Genomic DNA, 15,522 nt, shown 5'->3' with positions numbered 1-15,522 from the left:
CATGTGCATATGCCAGGTAAACCAGAAGAGAAAGATACCTTAATTTTTTTTTAATTGCATAAGATCTATTGAGCCCAAAATATGAAAATATTAGAAGGTTACAGCAGCAGTGAAATTTCATTGATTGTGTCATGTTTGTATGTTGTTTTGGTCAGCTTTTACGAATTCTCATTTGGAACAGTTAGCCATAGGTTTGTAGATAAGGCACTCTCCAAGCAAATAAATATGACGTGAAATTTGGTAGGATAAGTCATTGATGTAACAAAGGGAAAAAGAAGAGCAGTAAAGGCCTAAGGACAGAACCTTTAGGAATGCTTGAGGGTTTTAACGTGGCATTGTTAGCTGAAATGAACTGGGAATGATAAAAAATGATCTGATTTATGCAAGTACATTTTGGTGCATATTTGCGTTATAAAGTTTTGCGAACAGGGGATTCTTATCGACTGCTTTCATGAAGTCAAAAAAGATGGTGTCAGTTTGCATGCTGATATTGAGGATGGTGTGAAGATCATTCAGAATAATGGCAAGCGATATGTTTTTGTAAAAATTCATGTTGTGGTGGATGAAAAAAATTACAAAAGTCCAAGAATTCTCTTATTGGAGAATAACATGTTACAGGAGTTCACAGGGCATACTGGACAAGGATCAGTGGCGATCATTTAGAAGAGAGTGTTTGTTACTGGATTTATATGAGGGAACAACCTTCCTCGTCTTCGAGATATCTGGTAGTGGGCCTGTATGAATAGTGGCTGTATGAATAGAAAATGGAGTATTTTGTCCGATCCTACTGATAAAAATTTCCTCAGATTTTCAATTAGACATTCTGCGCCAATTCAGTTAAAAGCCCAGATGAAGAGTTTTTAGAATTTGGTGAGCTTTAAAGGAGATGAACTTAAGGGTCTTATGACACATAATTGCTGAACAAAGTGGTGCAGGCGTTCAGACGTCTTTAAAGCGCACAGCGTCAGGCAGGGCCCATATTGATGACGTCATTTATAGTGGTGCCAGCAAATAAACGGATGCTTAAAGTGAGAAAACCAATGCTACTGAAAGAATGGCTCATGAAGCATTGTCTGGTGGCATTGGATTATGCAAGGCAGCATGTTTTCGAAGCTAGCGAAAATGTAAAAATTCGTCTACAAGGATACCGTCACAAGTTTCTTCACACCTCTGCGATGCATTAAGGAAGAACCTGAACTTTGCCACAGATTTAATCAGGGATCATACAACCATTTTAAATGCTGGCTCTGAACTACTTGGCATGCTTTATCAACAAACTTGATATATTCGAGTTTTCGTATCTCGTTAAGTTATCGAAAAACCATTTTAGCTTCCCTTGAACCAATTAGGCAAATTATAAAAATACTCTAAGGAACACCACACAACGACAAACAATACAATTAAACGTTTTTTGTTATATGCAGGCTTTCATTATATGGAGTTTTCATGTGAAGACTTGAAAGGACAATGCAGGATGGAAACCAAAATAATACCTGTTCAGTAATGGTGATATAGCAACTGCAGCAGCAGCCACTGCCACTGTAGGCTCACACAGCACAACTTCGAGGGGACCGAAGGGAATGGGGTGAAGTGGGATCACTACAACCAAGCTAGATGAGCGCTCGAACCCAGTTGCACAGCCGCTGCTAAAGCCTGACCGGCTGCAGACCTCACCTGCTTCTTCATGTTCCCAATTTGGGTCTACCCATCACTGTTGCCTCAGGGAACAGACTGTTGGTTTCACGTCGCCAGTTCTGTCAGCTGTCCCTGCACCTTAGTTACAACAGCTATCTGTGCTAGAACCTCGCAGACAAGCTCGTGGTGGTCATGGGCAAACACAGCCTAGCTCATCTTCTGTAGCAAGAGCTACATTGGCCACAGTCGTGCCATTTCGCAATGCCTCTCCGTGGCTGTCCGAAGAGCGAAGAAAGAAGAACAAGTCGTGGAAGGCGGTAGCTGGTAGCTGATATACAGTAAAAGCTCGTTAATTCAAATTCCACGGGGCCGCCAGGCCAGTTCGAATTAACCAAAATTCGAACTAATGAAAGTGAGCAAAAATGAAGGCGTTTGATGCCCGGAGGGCACGAAAAACATTTATTTAGCAAAAAAGTCTGTTATCATCTTCTGCTTCTTCTCTCTGAGGGCTACCATACTCACTCGGTCTTCTAGCATGCGAATGCGACGCAGGGAGTCTTCTTCCCCCTCTTCAAAGCTGAAGAAAAGGCGCGCGACATTCAGCGCTCCCATAACTTCTGCCGCGGATGGACGCACGGGCTCTTGCTCCTCCTCGTCGTCCTCGTCTTCTGCCTCTTCTGGGACAGACTGCTCCCCAACAATTTCAGCGACAATGTCCTCATCACTTAGGGCACCGCACACTGCTGCATCGCTGTCTACTCCAACGTAATCATCAAAACTGACGTCCTGCAGCACAGCACGCACAGCCGCAGGCAGAGGCTCCGGACTCCCATTCTGCATCCACTTCTTTGGCTTCTCCAGACAACACCCGGAAGACAAGATTATGTCTGTCTCTAAAGCGGTGAAACCATCCTTCGGAGGCGACAAAATCTTCCACATTCAAGCGCAGGGCGAAATCGGCCGCCTTTGCCATGATAATTGGGCCGCTCAGTGGAATGTCAGCGCTTCTCATTTCTTTCACCCACGTGATCACAGCGGTCTCAATTTCCGGATACTTGGCTAACCGAAGCCTTTTTCTGTTGCTGGCGAAATCTTCGGCTTCATAGGCATCCTCGATGGCCTTCCTATTTCGGACGTACGTCGACAACGTGCTTGGTGGAATCCCGTGCTTTTTCACGATTTCCACTTTGCTGGCCTTCCGTTCATCCACCTCGCGTAAAATAGCCACTTTCTCCTTCACCGTCTTGGCACAGTATTTCCCACGCGAACACATCTCGCGGACACAAGCTCACAAGCGGCGTGCAAAACGAGGGCTCACGAAATGCAACACGAAACCGTGGTCGATAACACTAAAACGTCGTTCCTCGAAGGAGTCGCGGCAGGAAAGACTGTTTAGTACTTGTTCCAGCACCCTAGCGGCGCCCCGATGGTTGTGCCATCTATCGTTCTGCCGTGAAAGCTTCCAACGATGGTTTTTAACAGCGCCGCTTGGCGGCGCGCAGTTCGAATTATGGGTGGCGGCGCCAATTTTTGAGTGAATTAACGAGCTGTTACGCGCATAGACTTCTATGCACTGCGGACCGGACCACGATGACTATTTCGAATTATCCAAAATTTCAAATTAACGAGTTGTGAATTAACGAGCTTTCACTGTAGTTGTGTACTAACTGGACGTAGGGCTTCCTGACAGTGTGTTTGGCAGGAGCTGCCAACTCGGGCCTCTCCTTTCATATGGGAGGGTGATATCACAATCAGCCTGCCAAAATCCTTGCATTCAAGTTATACGCAGGCACGTTCATACGGCTCGGTTTAAGCGGGGCTTTATATTGCCACCTGACGGTTCGAGGTAGTGCTTGAAAGACGAAGAAGTTGGAGACTCTCGCGCGCTTCGGCTAGCTAGGACTGTGGACTCTTGAGCTTGTGTCTTTGTGTTACCTGTTTCTCGGGAACCTCTGTCTTGACTGCATGTATCTGCCCCTGTTGCCGATTCCCATAAATCCCTGTCTTCGTGACAGTTTTGGTGGAGCCGCTGGGTAATTGTCCTCTCAATGTCGGACACCCCTCCGTGAACCAACAACACCGAGCTTTTGCCTGTGGACACGCCAGTTCATTGCGTCAGCCGGAGGAACCTGGGCCTTCCTCCTGAACACGGGCCCTTGGAGTCCACTTCAACAACGAGCCTCCGGCCAGCCACGCAAAGCACTAGGTCGGTCATGCAAGGTACTCCTGTTTACTTTCAAAACCCCCGAGTGCCTAAATCGTTCAATGGCACTGCGCATGAAGACGTTGAGGATTGGCTAACTCAGTTCGAACGAGTCGCATCCTTCAATCAGTGGGACGACAACTTAAAGCTACGGAACGCCATTTTCTGCCTGGAAGACCATGCTTTGACAAGGTATGAGAACCGAGAAGGCACATTAACATCATGGCCTCAGTTCCGCCGTCTTATCATAGCGGCGTATGTCAGCCTGGATAGGCGGGAACGAGCAGAACGTGCTCTACAATCTCGGAAACAGATGCCAAACGAGTCCGTCATGATGTATATTGAGGACATGACGAAACTATTTCGACGTGCGGATCCCAACATGTCTGAAGACAGAAAGCTGCGCCACCTGATGCATGGGGTTAAAGAACAGCTTTTTGCTGGTCTTGTACGTAGTCCACCAACTACAGTTACCTCATTTTTAACAGAGGCGGTCACCATGGAAAAGATCCTACACCAGCGCCGCTCAGCGGTCTACGACAGCCCAATCCTCGCTACGACTACTGCCGAGCCTCTTACAGCTGCTGTAAGCAATACTGAACACCTCCGAGATCTTATTCGTGCAATTGTACACGAGGAACTGCAGAAGGTTTGTGGCACATTCCAATCCAGGGGTGATTCTCTCGCACATATGATCCGCGAAGAGATTCAGCAAGTCACGCAGCCATCTCTGCATGTTGCTGAAGCTCAAAGTACCCCTGTTCCTGATTATTCTCGTCCGACTTACTCTGACATTCTCCGATGCCCAGTTCCCGTCCAAGCTCCGTTGTCTACGTTACCACCAACCCAGTGCATGCCCGTCCAGCAGCCAACGCAGTACATTCCTGCACAGCAGCCAACGCAATGCATTCCTGCACAGCAGCCAACGCGGTACGTGCGGCCACCGCGGTCAAACATTTGACGAACGGACGTCTGGTGGGCCCCTCGGAGCCGCCGCCTTTGCTACCACTGTGGGGAACCTGGTCACATTTTTCGGTGGTGCCCTTATCGGGAACACGGACCAGAGGGTTTTTACACCAACGCATCTAGACGCACGTTCGGTCAACTACCTCGTGACATTGGAGACAACCTCGCACAAGAGAGCCTCCGGATGGCGCGCCGACAATCCAGGTCTCCATCCCCACGTCGGCAATCCCCTTCAACAACTGGTGACTTCCCGCGAGCACCGCCTGGTCGCTCGCCAAGCCCCCACCGGGAAAACTGAGTAGAGCGACCTCCGGGGGCGGGGCCGCTAAATGTCAGCACAAAGAAGTCCCCCCAATGAGAACAGATATGGATTTTGGAGCAGAAACAACAGCATTTGGTTCACGAGACCGGCTATCGCTGGACATCCCTGTGTGCATCGATGGTCATAACGTCAGCGCTTTAGTGTATACCGGAGCAGACTTTTCGATTTTTAGTGGGAAACTGGCAGCGCACCTTAGGAAGGTTATGACACCATTGTGTAGCACGCAGATACGCACGGCTGGGGAGCATGTAATTACTCCTATTGGACAGTGCCTGGCTAGAATCCAGGTTCGTACGTCAACGTTCGTTGTCAGCTGCGTCGTTCTCCGGGAATGTTCTCGGGATTTGATTCTCGGTGTGGATTTCCTGTGGGAATATGGCGCCATCATCGATCACCGACAGTGAACGGTCTCGTTCTCAATGGAGAAAGCGGCTGCCAGCCCCACCGATGGTCAACATACGTGCGCCCTACGAGTTTCAGCCGAGTGTGTTTCAGTGCCTCCCCGCTCCAGCGTGTTTGTGAGTGTTGTGTGCGACGGGCTTCGGGACGGGCCGATAATAGCTGAAAGCAACCGTTCGCTTTTATTTTCTCATGGCATCTGTGCAGCTCGAAGCTTAATTATTCTCAGCAATGGTCACTCTGAGCTTCTCGTCACGAACTTCACGAATAACTCTCGCCACCTCTATCGTTCTACTGCCATCGCTTTGGCGAACTGTTGAAGGAAGTCTCTGAATGTTTTGCGTCTGACATTATTGATACTCCTAGTGTTCTAGACCACATCGATGTTAGCAGTGACCTTTCTGTCTGTCAACAACGCGACCTGCGTGCCTTACTGCTGGAGTACGCCCCGTGCTTTGCCTCATCATCGAAAGTCCGGCAAACTTCTATCACCAAGCATCGCATCTTAACGTCTGACGATGCCCGACCTATTCGACAGCAGCCGTACCGTATTTCGGCCAAAGAATGTGAGGCAATTCGGACACAAGTCCAGGAAATGCTTAATGATGATGTTATTCAGCCGTCTAAAAGTCCGTGGTCGTCGCCAGTCGTGTTGGTTAAGAAAAAGGATGGCATGCTGCGTTTTTGCGTTGATTACAGGAAACTGAATGACATCGCAAAAAAGATGTATATCCGTTGCCCCGTATCGACGATTCACTCGATCGACTTCCTCCATTGATTTAAAAAGTAGTTATTGGCAGATAGAAGTGGATGAGCGTGATCAGGAAAAGACTGCCTTTGTGACACCCAATGGCTTATATGAATTTAAAGTATTGCCTTTCGGTCTGTGTTAAGCGCCAGCGACGTTCCAGAGAATGATGGACACCATACTTGCTGGTCTTAAATGGCAAACTTGTTTGGTTTATTTGGACGACGTCATCGTGTTTTCAGAAACGTTTGACCAACATCTTAAGCAGCTGCGAACGGTATTGGACGCTCTTCGCTCGGCCGATTTGACACTCAAACCGGAAAAATGCCACTTTGGATATCAGCAGTTGAAATTTCTCGGTCATGTGGTTAGCGCTGATGGTGTCCGGCGTGATCCTGATAAAACAGCCGCTGTAGCCAATTTTCCCATCCCTACCACGAAGAAAGCAGTCCGACGTTTCTTGGGCCTGTGCGCGTACTATCGCCGTTTCATTGCTGATTTTGCCAAGATTGCAGAACCTTTGATGCGCCTGACACGTGATGACGTCCCGTATGTCTGGTCTTCCGAGCAGCAGGAGGCATTCACTGAGCTGCGCCAACGGCTGCACAACCCTCCCGTTCTTGCACACTTCGATGAGGACGCTGCCACCGAAATCCACACAGACGCCAGCAACGTCGGTCTGGGTGCTGTTCTGGTCCAGCACCAGCAAGGCAAGGAAAAAGTGATCGCTTATGCCAGCCGCACCCTTTCTCGGGCAGAATCAAACTATTCAACTTCTGAAAAGAAGTGTCTCGCCGTCGTTTGGGCCACAATGAAATTCCGACCTTACCTCTACGGCCGTAAATTTAAAGTTGTGACAGACCATCATGCTTTGTGTTGGCTGGCTAGTCTTCGAGATCCATCAGGACGTCTTGCACGGTGGTGCCTTCGTATGCAGGAATTTGATTACACTATCGTTTATAAATCCGGACGTAAACATGAAGATGCTGACCACTGTCTCGATCACCCGTGGAGTTGGCCCATAGCAGTATGGATGAAGACGCCCATTTTCTTGGCATTATCAGTTCCTCTGATTTAAAGGCCCGGCAACGGGCTGATCCAGACCTCAAAACTGTGATCGATCATCTGGAGGGTTTCGATTCTACAGTATCTCGACTGTTTGCGGAGAACTTGTCATTCTTCTGTACACGCGACGGAATCCTCTACAAGAAAAGCGCCGGCAACAGTGACCGAGCCTATCTTCTAGTCATCCCTGCAGATCTCCGCGATGAAATCCTTCATACTTGCCATGATGAACCCACCGCTGGACACTTAGACTTTGCACGCACTCTTACCAGAGTGCGCCAGGCCTGCTACTGGCCCAAACTTACCGCCACCGTTCATCGATATGTTAGAGGTTGCCGCGAGTGCCAGCGACGCAAGACACCGCCATTGAAGCCAGCAGGTTTCCTGCAGCCTATTCCCCCACCGCTAGTACCATTCGACCAAATTGGTACGGACTTTCTCGGCCCTTTTCCTCTATCGTCAGCTGGCAATAAGTGGATTATCGTGGCTACAGATTATCTGACACGTTACGCGGAAACTATGGCGGTGCCACATGCAACATCCTCCGAAGTGGCACAATTTTTCATGACGCAGATTGTCCTCCGCCATGGTGCCCCTTCATACGTCATCACTGATCGTGGCAAGGCATTTACAGCGCGTCTTCTTGAAGAAGTTTTCGAACTAAGCCAGACACATCACCGAAAGACTACTGCTTACCATCCTCAGTCTAATGGCCTTACTGAGCGACTAAACAAAACAATAGCGGACATGCTCGCCATGTATGTGGATGTGCGGCATAAAACATGGGACGAGATATTGCCTTATGTCACATTTGCATATAACACGGCCGTCCAAGGAACAACTCGATTCACTCCGTTTCGCCTAGTATACGGACGCGATGTACAGGCCATGCTCGACGCTATGCTGCCATGTGCGGCTGACGACCAGCTGCTTACTGCTGACGCAGAAGAATTCACCAACTACGCTGAGGAAGCTCGCCAACTCGCCCGTAATCACATTACAAAACAGCAAGCAACAGATGCACGCCGATATAACGACCGCCATCGCTATGTCGTGTTCCAGCCTGGTGACAAAGTCTGGGTGTGGACACCTGTCCGGCGCCCAGGCTTGTCAGAAAAACTTCTCAATCGTTACTTCGGACCCTACAGAGTGTTGCGTCGCCTCTCAGAAGTTACGTACGAGGTTATTCCAGACGGAACTGTACCGAGTTCTAGTCGTCAGTGCTCGTCTGACATAGTGCATGTGCTTCGCATGAAGCACATGCACATGAAGCACATTTTACCCGCTGAAAGTCGTACTTGCCATCCGGATAGTTTTTTATTTTTTTTTTTCTGTGACCTTGCAATTTTTTTTTCGAAGGGGGGGGGGGGGGGGGGGGGATAATGCCACCTGACTGTTCGAGGTAGTGCTTGAAAGACGAAGAAGTTGGAGACTCTCGCGCGCTTCGGCTAGCTAGGACTGTGGACTCTTGAGCTTGTGTCTTTGTATTACCCGTTTCCCGGGAACCTCTGTCTTGACTGTGTGTATCTGCCCCTGTTGCCGATTCCCATAAATTCCTGTCTTCGTGACAATATATTGGGAGGTAGCCTACGTCATTGCGGAGGTGGGAGTGAAGACAGAAAGAGGTGCCGTAATAGAGGGCTTCGGACCACCGCGAGATAGAGGCTTTCGCCTCATCGCACTTTAATGCTCAAAAGTACCCCCTATGGCATAAATAAAGCTGAAACCATAGAGTAAACTACTGTGTGCAAAAGCCATGTCTTTACTTTCAAGCCGAACCTAAGCATAGCCATGCAGATAGCTCTCACGTAACTACAGGTTTAACCACAAACTAAACCACATCTAATTTTTTGCCACATCATATTAATTTTTGCTGCCTTTTAGTACTATGAACTATTGTATGTAGTAGTGCCATGTGGGGCAATGTTCCACAAGGGAAAGTGGTGGAGATTGCTGCATAAATAATAAAGACATAAATGTGCTGATGGCACTGGAGCACGGTATGTTGTCAACTGCGGCCTCTTGTTGAGATCATACATGCTCCTGTAATATCTTTTCACATTTTATCGTCATGGAACTTTCGCAGGGTTCTGCCAAATGTCCATTAACTCAACTCAGCACACTAGCTAGGAGATAGATGTTTTAGCGAGTTAGTATCAAAGTCAACTGCTGCAATACCTTCGTTCCATGGAATTTTAAAATACACGCGCTTCAATCGGGACGACGTTCAGGTATTGAGCAATTTTGTAATAGCGAGGAATTCACTTCATGGAGGTTCATTACATCCAGGATTAACCCTTTCAGCCCGTGAATTTTTTATTTCAACTAGATATTTTTGCAGTGTGTTTCTTTTATGTATGAGGTCTCGTAACCACACACTGGAATTTTTAATCCATTGTGCAAGTATTTATGAATTTACAAGTATGGGGTCAAAATAGGGCATCAGGGCTCAGAGGGTGCAAAATGTGAGAGCCTTCTTTCGTGACCGCGATTCACAACGGCGAAGAGAAAGAACAAGTGTCTTATTCTGCAGTGCGGAAGACTTGTAAAGCAGTTTTATTATTTGTTGAAAGATGGGTGGATCTTGCACTTGTCACAAAAGATGGCACTCTCTCTTCTGTTCACCTTTTATTGTTTTCCCTCGCTCTTGTATACACATACATGTGTTCCATTTAACAGTAGGCTCTATTGGGCGAGTTGGAAGTACTTCATATTGTGGAAAAGCGCAGAAAGACAAGGACTAAGAAAAGAGAGGCCCGTGTCGTCCTCTCTTTTCTCGGTCCTTGTCTTTTTGCGGTTCTCCACACGGGCCTTTTTCTCGGTCCTTGCCTTTTTGCACTCGTCCACAATACGTGTTCCATTGATGATAGGTCATGCCAGCGACATGTTAAAACTTGCGTGGGCCTCTTAGAAGTCTCTCAAGGCTTTCCTCGTATCTGTGTCGCCCTCTTCTGTAGAGCCTCATGAAGTGCATTAGGGACGCTTAATGCAAAGATCCAGCACACCGCAATGCTCAGCAGACACCAATCACAATCCACCCGGCTCAGGTGGGTTGTCATGCAAGGTGCTGACAATGTAAGAGTCAATAAAGTGGAAGTTAACCTGAAATTTTTATTTGGATCGAATGCTCATTTGTGCAAGAGTCTGGAGAATCCCTCGCATCAAGCATCCTATGCAGGGCAGGTATCCCTTTTGCATGTGAGAAAGGGGAGTATGTTTACAAGCACATGATACTCATAGGAGAAAGGGAATGGTAAATCAGGAAATAAATGCTCAAGTTCATGGGTCTGTTTATTATTTTTTATTCGTTTGCTCCAGTTGCTGTTTGCCACCATCTGCGCTGTGATTTCATGACTAGGTTCTACACCTGTCATCTCTCAAATTAGTAAAACTGCCCTTTTCCAGTTCATTAAAAAAAGCTAATTTCTGGTTCTGAATAATTGCCGCCAGTAGCATTCATGTCAGCTGTCCAACAAACTCATCAATATGTGTGCAGAGGACAAGCTGATGGTAGTGCAGAAAGATTAGCTAGCATTACTCAAAGACCCTCGCCAACAACCATTGGTCCCTAGTGGTGTCTAAATTGCACATATCGAAAGCAAAGCATGGCATAGCAAAGCCTCTATGCATTCAGTCATATTCATGAGGCATATTTGAGCTTAGGAACTCTGCCAGGCATTTAAAATTGCCAGCTGGAAAAAAACTATTGGCTGCTGAGATGTAAAATTTACAAAATGGCTAAACATCAAATTCTCCCTGCTACTGCTTTCTCTTTTGCACTTCCAATGTCCTTATTAATGTGAGAATAGCAAAAAGGATGTCAGAGGAATTATTCCAGTAGAAATTATACATTTTATATAATGTTACTGAGCCACTAGTGGGAAATTTGTGTTGAGTTGTGAGTTGACACACCACCAGAGCCAAAAGGGTTAACTGTATGTGGTTAGCTTCACCTAGCTGTAGTTCACTGAATATTCTAAATCCTTAGCTCAAGCCATGGTGTTGGAAGAGTTAGGTGTATGAACAAGCCTCGTCGGCGCAGCGCTGCTCATAGTGTGCCCGGCCTCCGACAGGTGGCACGACTCTGTTTAGGGCCATCAGCGCTAAAGCGCAGCGCTCATAAACATGCGGTTAGACTCGCGCAGATTCGGGCAGAGTATGGCCAGTGGGAATCTTTCGTCTTCCCATTATAAACCTGCACTATTTTATTGAAAAAGACCGTATTAGTTTAGGACGCTTACAGTCTTCAAACACACCACGAAATGCATCAGCTTTATTGCTTTTCGCTTCTGCTGAAAGGCGGCCTGCTCGGTCATGATTTCACTTCGTGAAATCGCATTAACTTAAAAAATGTCATCCCACTTCTTGCGAGGAGGGTGTAATATTTAGACACCACGAGCAGCAAAATATAACTGATTAAAAAATCTTAAGGAAACGCAAAGTAGCCTATTACGAGCATATGCAGCCGTGAAGACTGCCGTTTGTCAAGTGAAGGTATCACTTCCGTCAAAGAAAGAGGAAAAAAATGTTCTTCTCGAATCACTGTTTTTGTGCACTGGAGGTAGAAGAAAAACAAGAAGCTCAGACGGCATGCCCGCCCTGCTGTAGCTCGCGAGCGGCGCTGTTATATCATAGCACACAAGAGCTCCGCCAGGGCCGGCACGTGTTCTGGCCGCAATGCTCTGCGCTGATGCTGCATGTGAACGGTCCCCCTCCCCTTTCGAGCAATTCACTGCTGCTGAGCCAACAAAATACAATCTTATGTTTCTCACACAAGTAATATACACTGTTCTGGTGGCTGAGGCGTCAGAGTGTTGAAAACCGATCCTGGAAAAGACGCCGGCTCGTCAAGCTTTGAAACTTTGGCCCTTCTCAGTGGCTGTTTGAGGTTTCCAGTTCCCAGTCTACCGCGGTAATACAAAACTGACCATATGCAGAAGCGCCTTATGGCAGACCAGACTCGCTGATAGCTGAAACGCCTTCATCCAGCGCTACTCTAATTTAATAGGTGAATGCACGTGTGGAAAATGGGCCGCATGTGGGGCATTACTCCACGCACGCCGCACTAGCACCACACGCAGCCCGCATAGGGTTTTGCACTTTAGAACATGCGAGAGCGGTGTCTGACTGCTGCTCTTCAGTCACCAAGAGGAGTAATTCAACACATTCGTTTGTATTGTTCAGCATGGGCGGCGCGCATCTAATTGTTTACGACGCTGATCGACTCGGTCTTAAAATTTATCTCATTTCTCGTCAAGTAGATTTCTAAGCTCTACCATTTTTGTCCAGCTTTTGCGGCTATTTCAGTTACGGCGTTCCAGTCAGCAAATAAAAAAAATACATGCCCACTTTTGCTTATTAATTTTCTAATGTAAGAAAAATACAGCTGTACTAGACACCAAAAACAAATAAAGGTTATGTTCCTGGGGCTTAAGGTCCCAAGACGGTTCAGACTGTGAGGACGCCATAGCAGAGGGCTCAGGATCATTTCAGCCACCTGGGATTCTTCACCAAGCACTGACAAAACTAAGTACATGCGTGCCATGATCTCTGCCTCAACCGAAACGCTGCCATCGCCGCTAGGATCAAGCTAGGGTATCCCAGTTCAATACTCGAGAGCCTTAATGACTAAGCCTCCACGGTGCGGTAATAAGTGAATAAGTAAGTCAATAAGACCTGTAACTTTTTCCTTATCGCGTACCATGGCTACTTCCGTTTCGCTGCCACAAATGTGTATTTCACTCTGTAAAAGTGAATAAAATAGGACATCGGCCCTCTGTGTACAAACCCGAATCTGGCCCAGCTCAGGGCCTGACTGCTGTTGGTGAGCTGCATTCGGATTCCTCAACCTCTCTGACGTTGCATGCCTCAGAGATAGTCTGCAGAAGTCGGTAGAATAAGCGCGTGCTACCTTCACTAGAAACTTCTAAATAAGGTTCGATGATCTTCGGTTTTTGCGGTTCTGGGGGCTGCCTTTTAGCTAGTCGCTTTCTATTTTTCGAAGTCTTCAAAAGGTAAGCAAGACAGGCAGGAAATATCGTGAGAACCGCTTCCTGTGTCAGCAATGCGCAACGCGGCATGCTTTGCAGCATACGACCACTGTACTGTGCCGTCCATGTTTTGGACACAAACCAAGGCTCAAAATGCCTCTCACAAACATATTCTGTTGATTGCAAAGCTCGTTCCTTCCTTGGTATGGCCTCTCACAACAGGTCAAGCCGCTCGTCTCTTGCCGCCGAAAAAAAGCGAAAATTTTTCTTCGCAGGATTTGTAGCCCGTATTGCAGCGGGGAACAAAGCACTTTTTCCCCATCACATGAATCAACATATAGCATGATCGAAGAAAGTAATGGAGCGTGGGCGTCAGCGAAATGCACCGTGCAATGAGCGATGAAAACAAAACGCGCGCGATGTAAGTTGAGAACTGACGGCCGTACCTTGCGGCAACCAGCGGATCCTTGACCACCGACAGTCAATGGCACCTCTCGGCAGCCTGCGGAAGTCCAAGCACCGGTGTCGTCACTTGCTCGTCGCTGCGGAGAGGCCCGTTCACACGGCTTCTCTATTCTAACATCATGACTCAAGCTATGCAAAATGCCCTATATACTTCTGTACACTGGACTCTTGTTAATTTAAAGTCACTTAAGTTGAACTTTCAATTGGTTTAAACCGATTCCTGTGTTTTGTGAGTATCACATATATTTCAGTGCAAGGAAATATCTTTTAATTAAAATTACACAATGGTGATTCGGACAGGCTGTGCACCTTACCTGCTCCACCTGGTGGTGTATGACAGTGCAGCAAATTGTGCTTGGCTCCATTTCAAGCAGCCACATTTTTGGCAACCAATCTCATCACTGCCTTGAGAGTTTTGTTGCTATGATGCTGTTCATGTCCTGTGCATGTGTAGTTTTGTCGTCATCAGTGTAACCATCTGCTGTCATTGTACGCCATCTAGTTGTGTTCTTACTTCCAAGTGTATGAATCGTGTCTCACTCTGCTGCCGTCAAGGTGTTCATTGCTCTGCTCTCCTTTTTTTTTTAGCCGCCTTTCAGGGCGTGAAACGACCAGGGAGAATAGCAAACTAGTGGCATCAGTGCCATGTTGGCACATTTTGGTGACCAGGGAGAATAGCAAACTAGTGGCATCAGTGCCATGTTGGCACATAGCAGGGGCTGCTACAAATTGCTGCTTGTCAGTGCCAAGCTGCTGCCTATGCACACAAAAGCCTGCTGTACAATGGCATGTCTCCTGTGTTGTTACCTGCACAATGCAGTGCAGCAGCCTCCACATTTTTATTAAACTTCCCCATAACAATTTTAGAGCGCAGCTCTTTGGCGTCCGTTCCTGGGTTTCGGTCACCAGCTCTGCCCCCTTTCATCCCCCCTCAGTTCGAGCTGGCGCTTCAGCAACCAGAGCCTCGCAGGAAGGAAGGCGAGAGGGGGGGAGTGTACACTCAGCGGCGAACGATGGGGGTAGGAGCGCGTGCAGCAACCGGAGAACATGAGGAAGGAAAGGGATCCTGTTCGCACTCACTTCACTGGCTAGCGTAAACGGCATCAGTCAGTCGCTGATATCTATTTGTCGCGCAACGTTCCTTATGGGCCCACGCACTCGCTCTTCAACCTCCCAATAACTCAATTGCTCTCTTCATTTCATTTCTCCGACTACAAAGCTTCTTTCATGACAGCCAAGAACTGTTATTGGAGTGTTTCTTGAAGGAATACGAGTGAAAAATTAAAAAAAGTTGTCTGTAATTGTACATGCGTGTCTTGCTCGAAATCTTCGCCTCAATCTATCGAAAAGATGAAACAGCTGATGAGCTGTGCTCAAATTTCGCATTAGAAAGTAATGTAATTGTGGGCAATTTTTTCATCTCTTTTGAGTTCAAACTATCTTGATTGACTGTGTGTGTCTATACATATGTTTATCTTCTCTCGTTCTATCTGCTTGCATGTTTGCATGTATTGTAACAGCACCTTGTCTCACTTGTGGATGTTTTTCTTTCTATTTCTCAGTGCTCCTGTAAGAGAATTCTTCTGCTTGGATGATCCGCCAGAGCCGTTAGACACTATAGAAGAAAGCAGGGTCTGTATAGTTTGAGTTCTTTTAGTTGTGTGCTTCTTTTGCACTCTGCTTTTTACATACTATACTATTGGGACAGCCCAAGTTGTCACAGTGGTAC

The 15,522-nt window shown here is 47.2% G+C and overlaps 1 protein-coding gene across 2 annotated transcripts in view; it reads left to right on the top strand.

Annotated features, from left to right (window-relative positions):
• Snx16 (sorting nexin 16) overlaps positions 1–15,522 on the top strand; it is a 53,865-nt gene that overhangs the window by 15,869 nt on the left and 22,474 nt on the right. For both annotated transcript variants that reach the window (XM_084588711.1, XM_084588712.1), the window contains exon 5: positions 15,356–15,425. In XM_084588711.1, coding sequence (XP_084444837.1) covers positions 15,356–15,425 — 70 coding nt within the window. The remainder of the gene's footprint in view (positions 1–15,355; positions 15,426–15,522) is intronic.

Source organism: Amblyomma maculatum, chromosome 1 (genome assembly GCF_055883805.1).
Source record: "Amblyomma maculatum isolate TAMU_Amacu chromosome 1, ASM5588380v1, whole genome shotgun sequence".
NCBI classification, from domain to species: domain Eukaryota; kingdom Metazoa; phylum Arthropoda; class Arachnida; order Ixodida; family Ixodidae; genus Amblyomma; species Amblyomma maculatum.
This window is presented reverse-complemented; position numbering and strand designations above follow the sequence as displayed.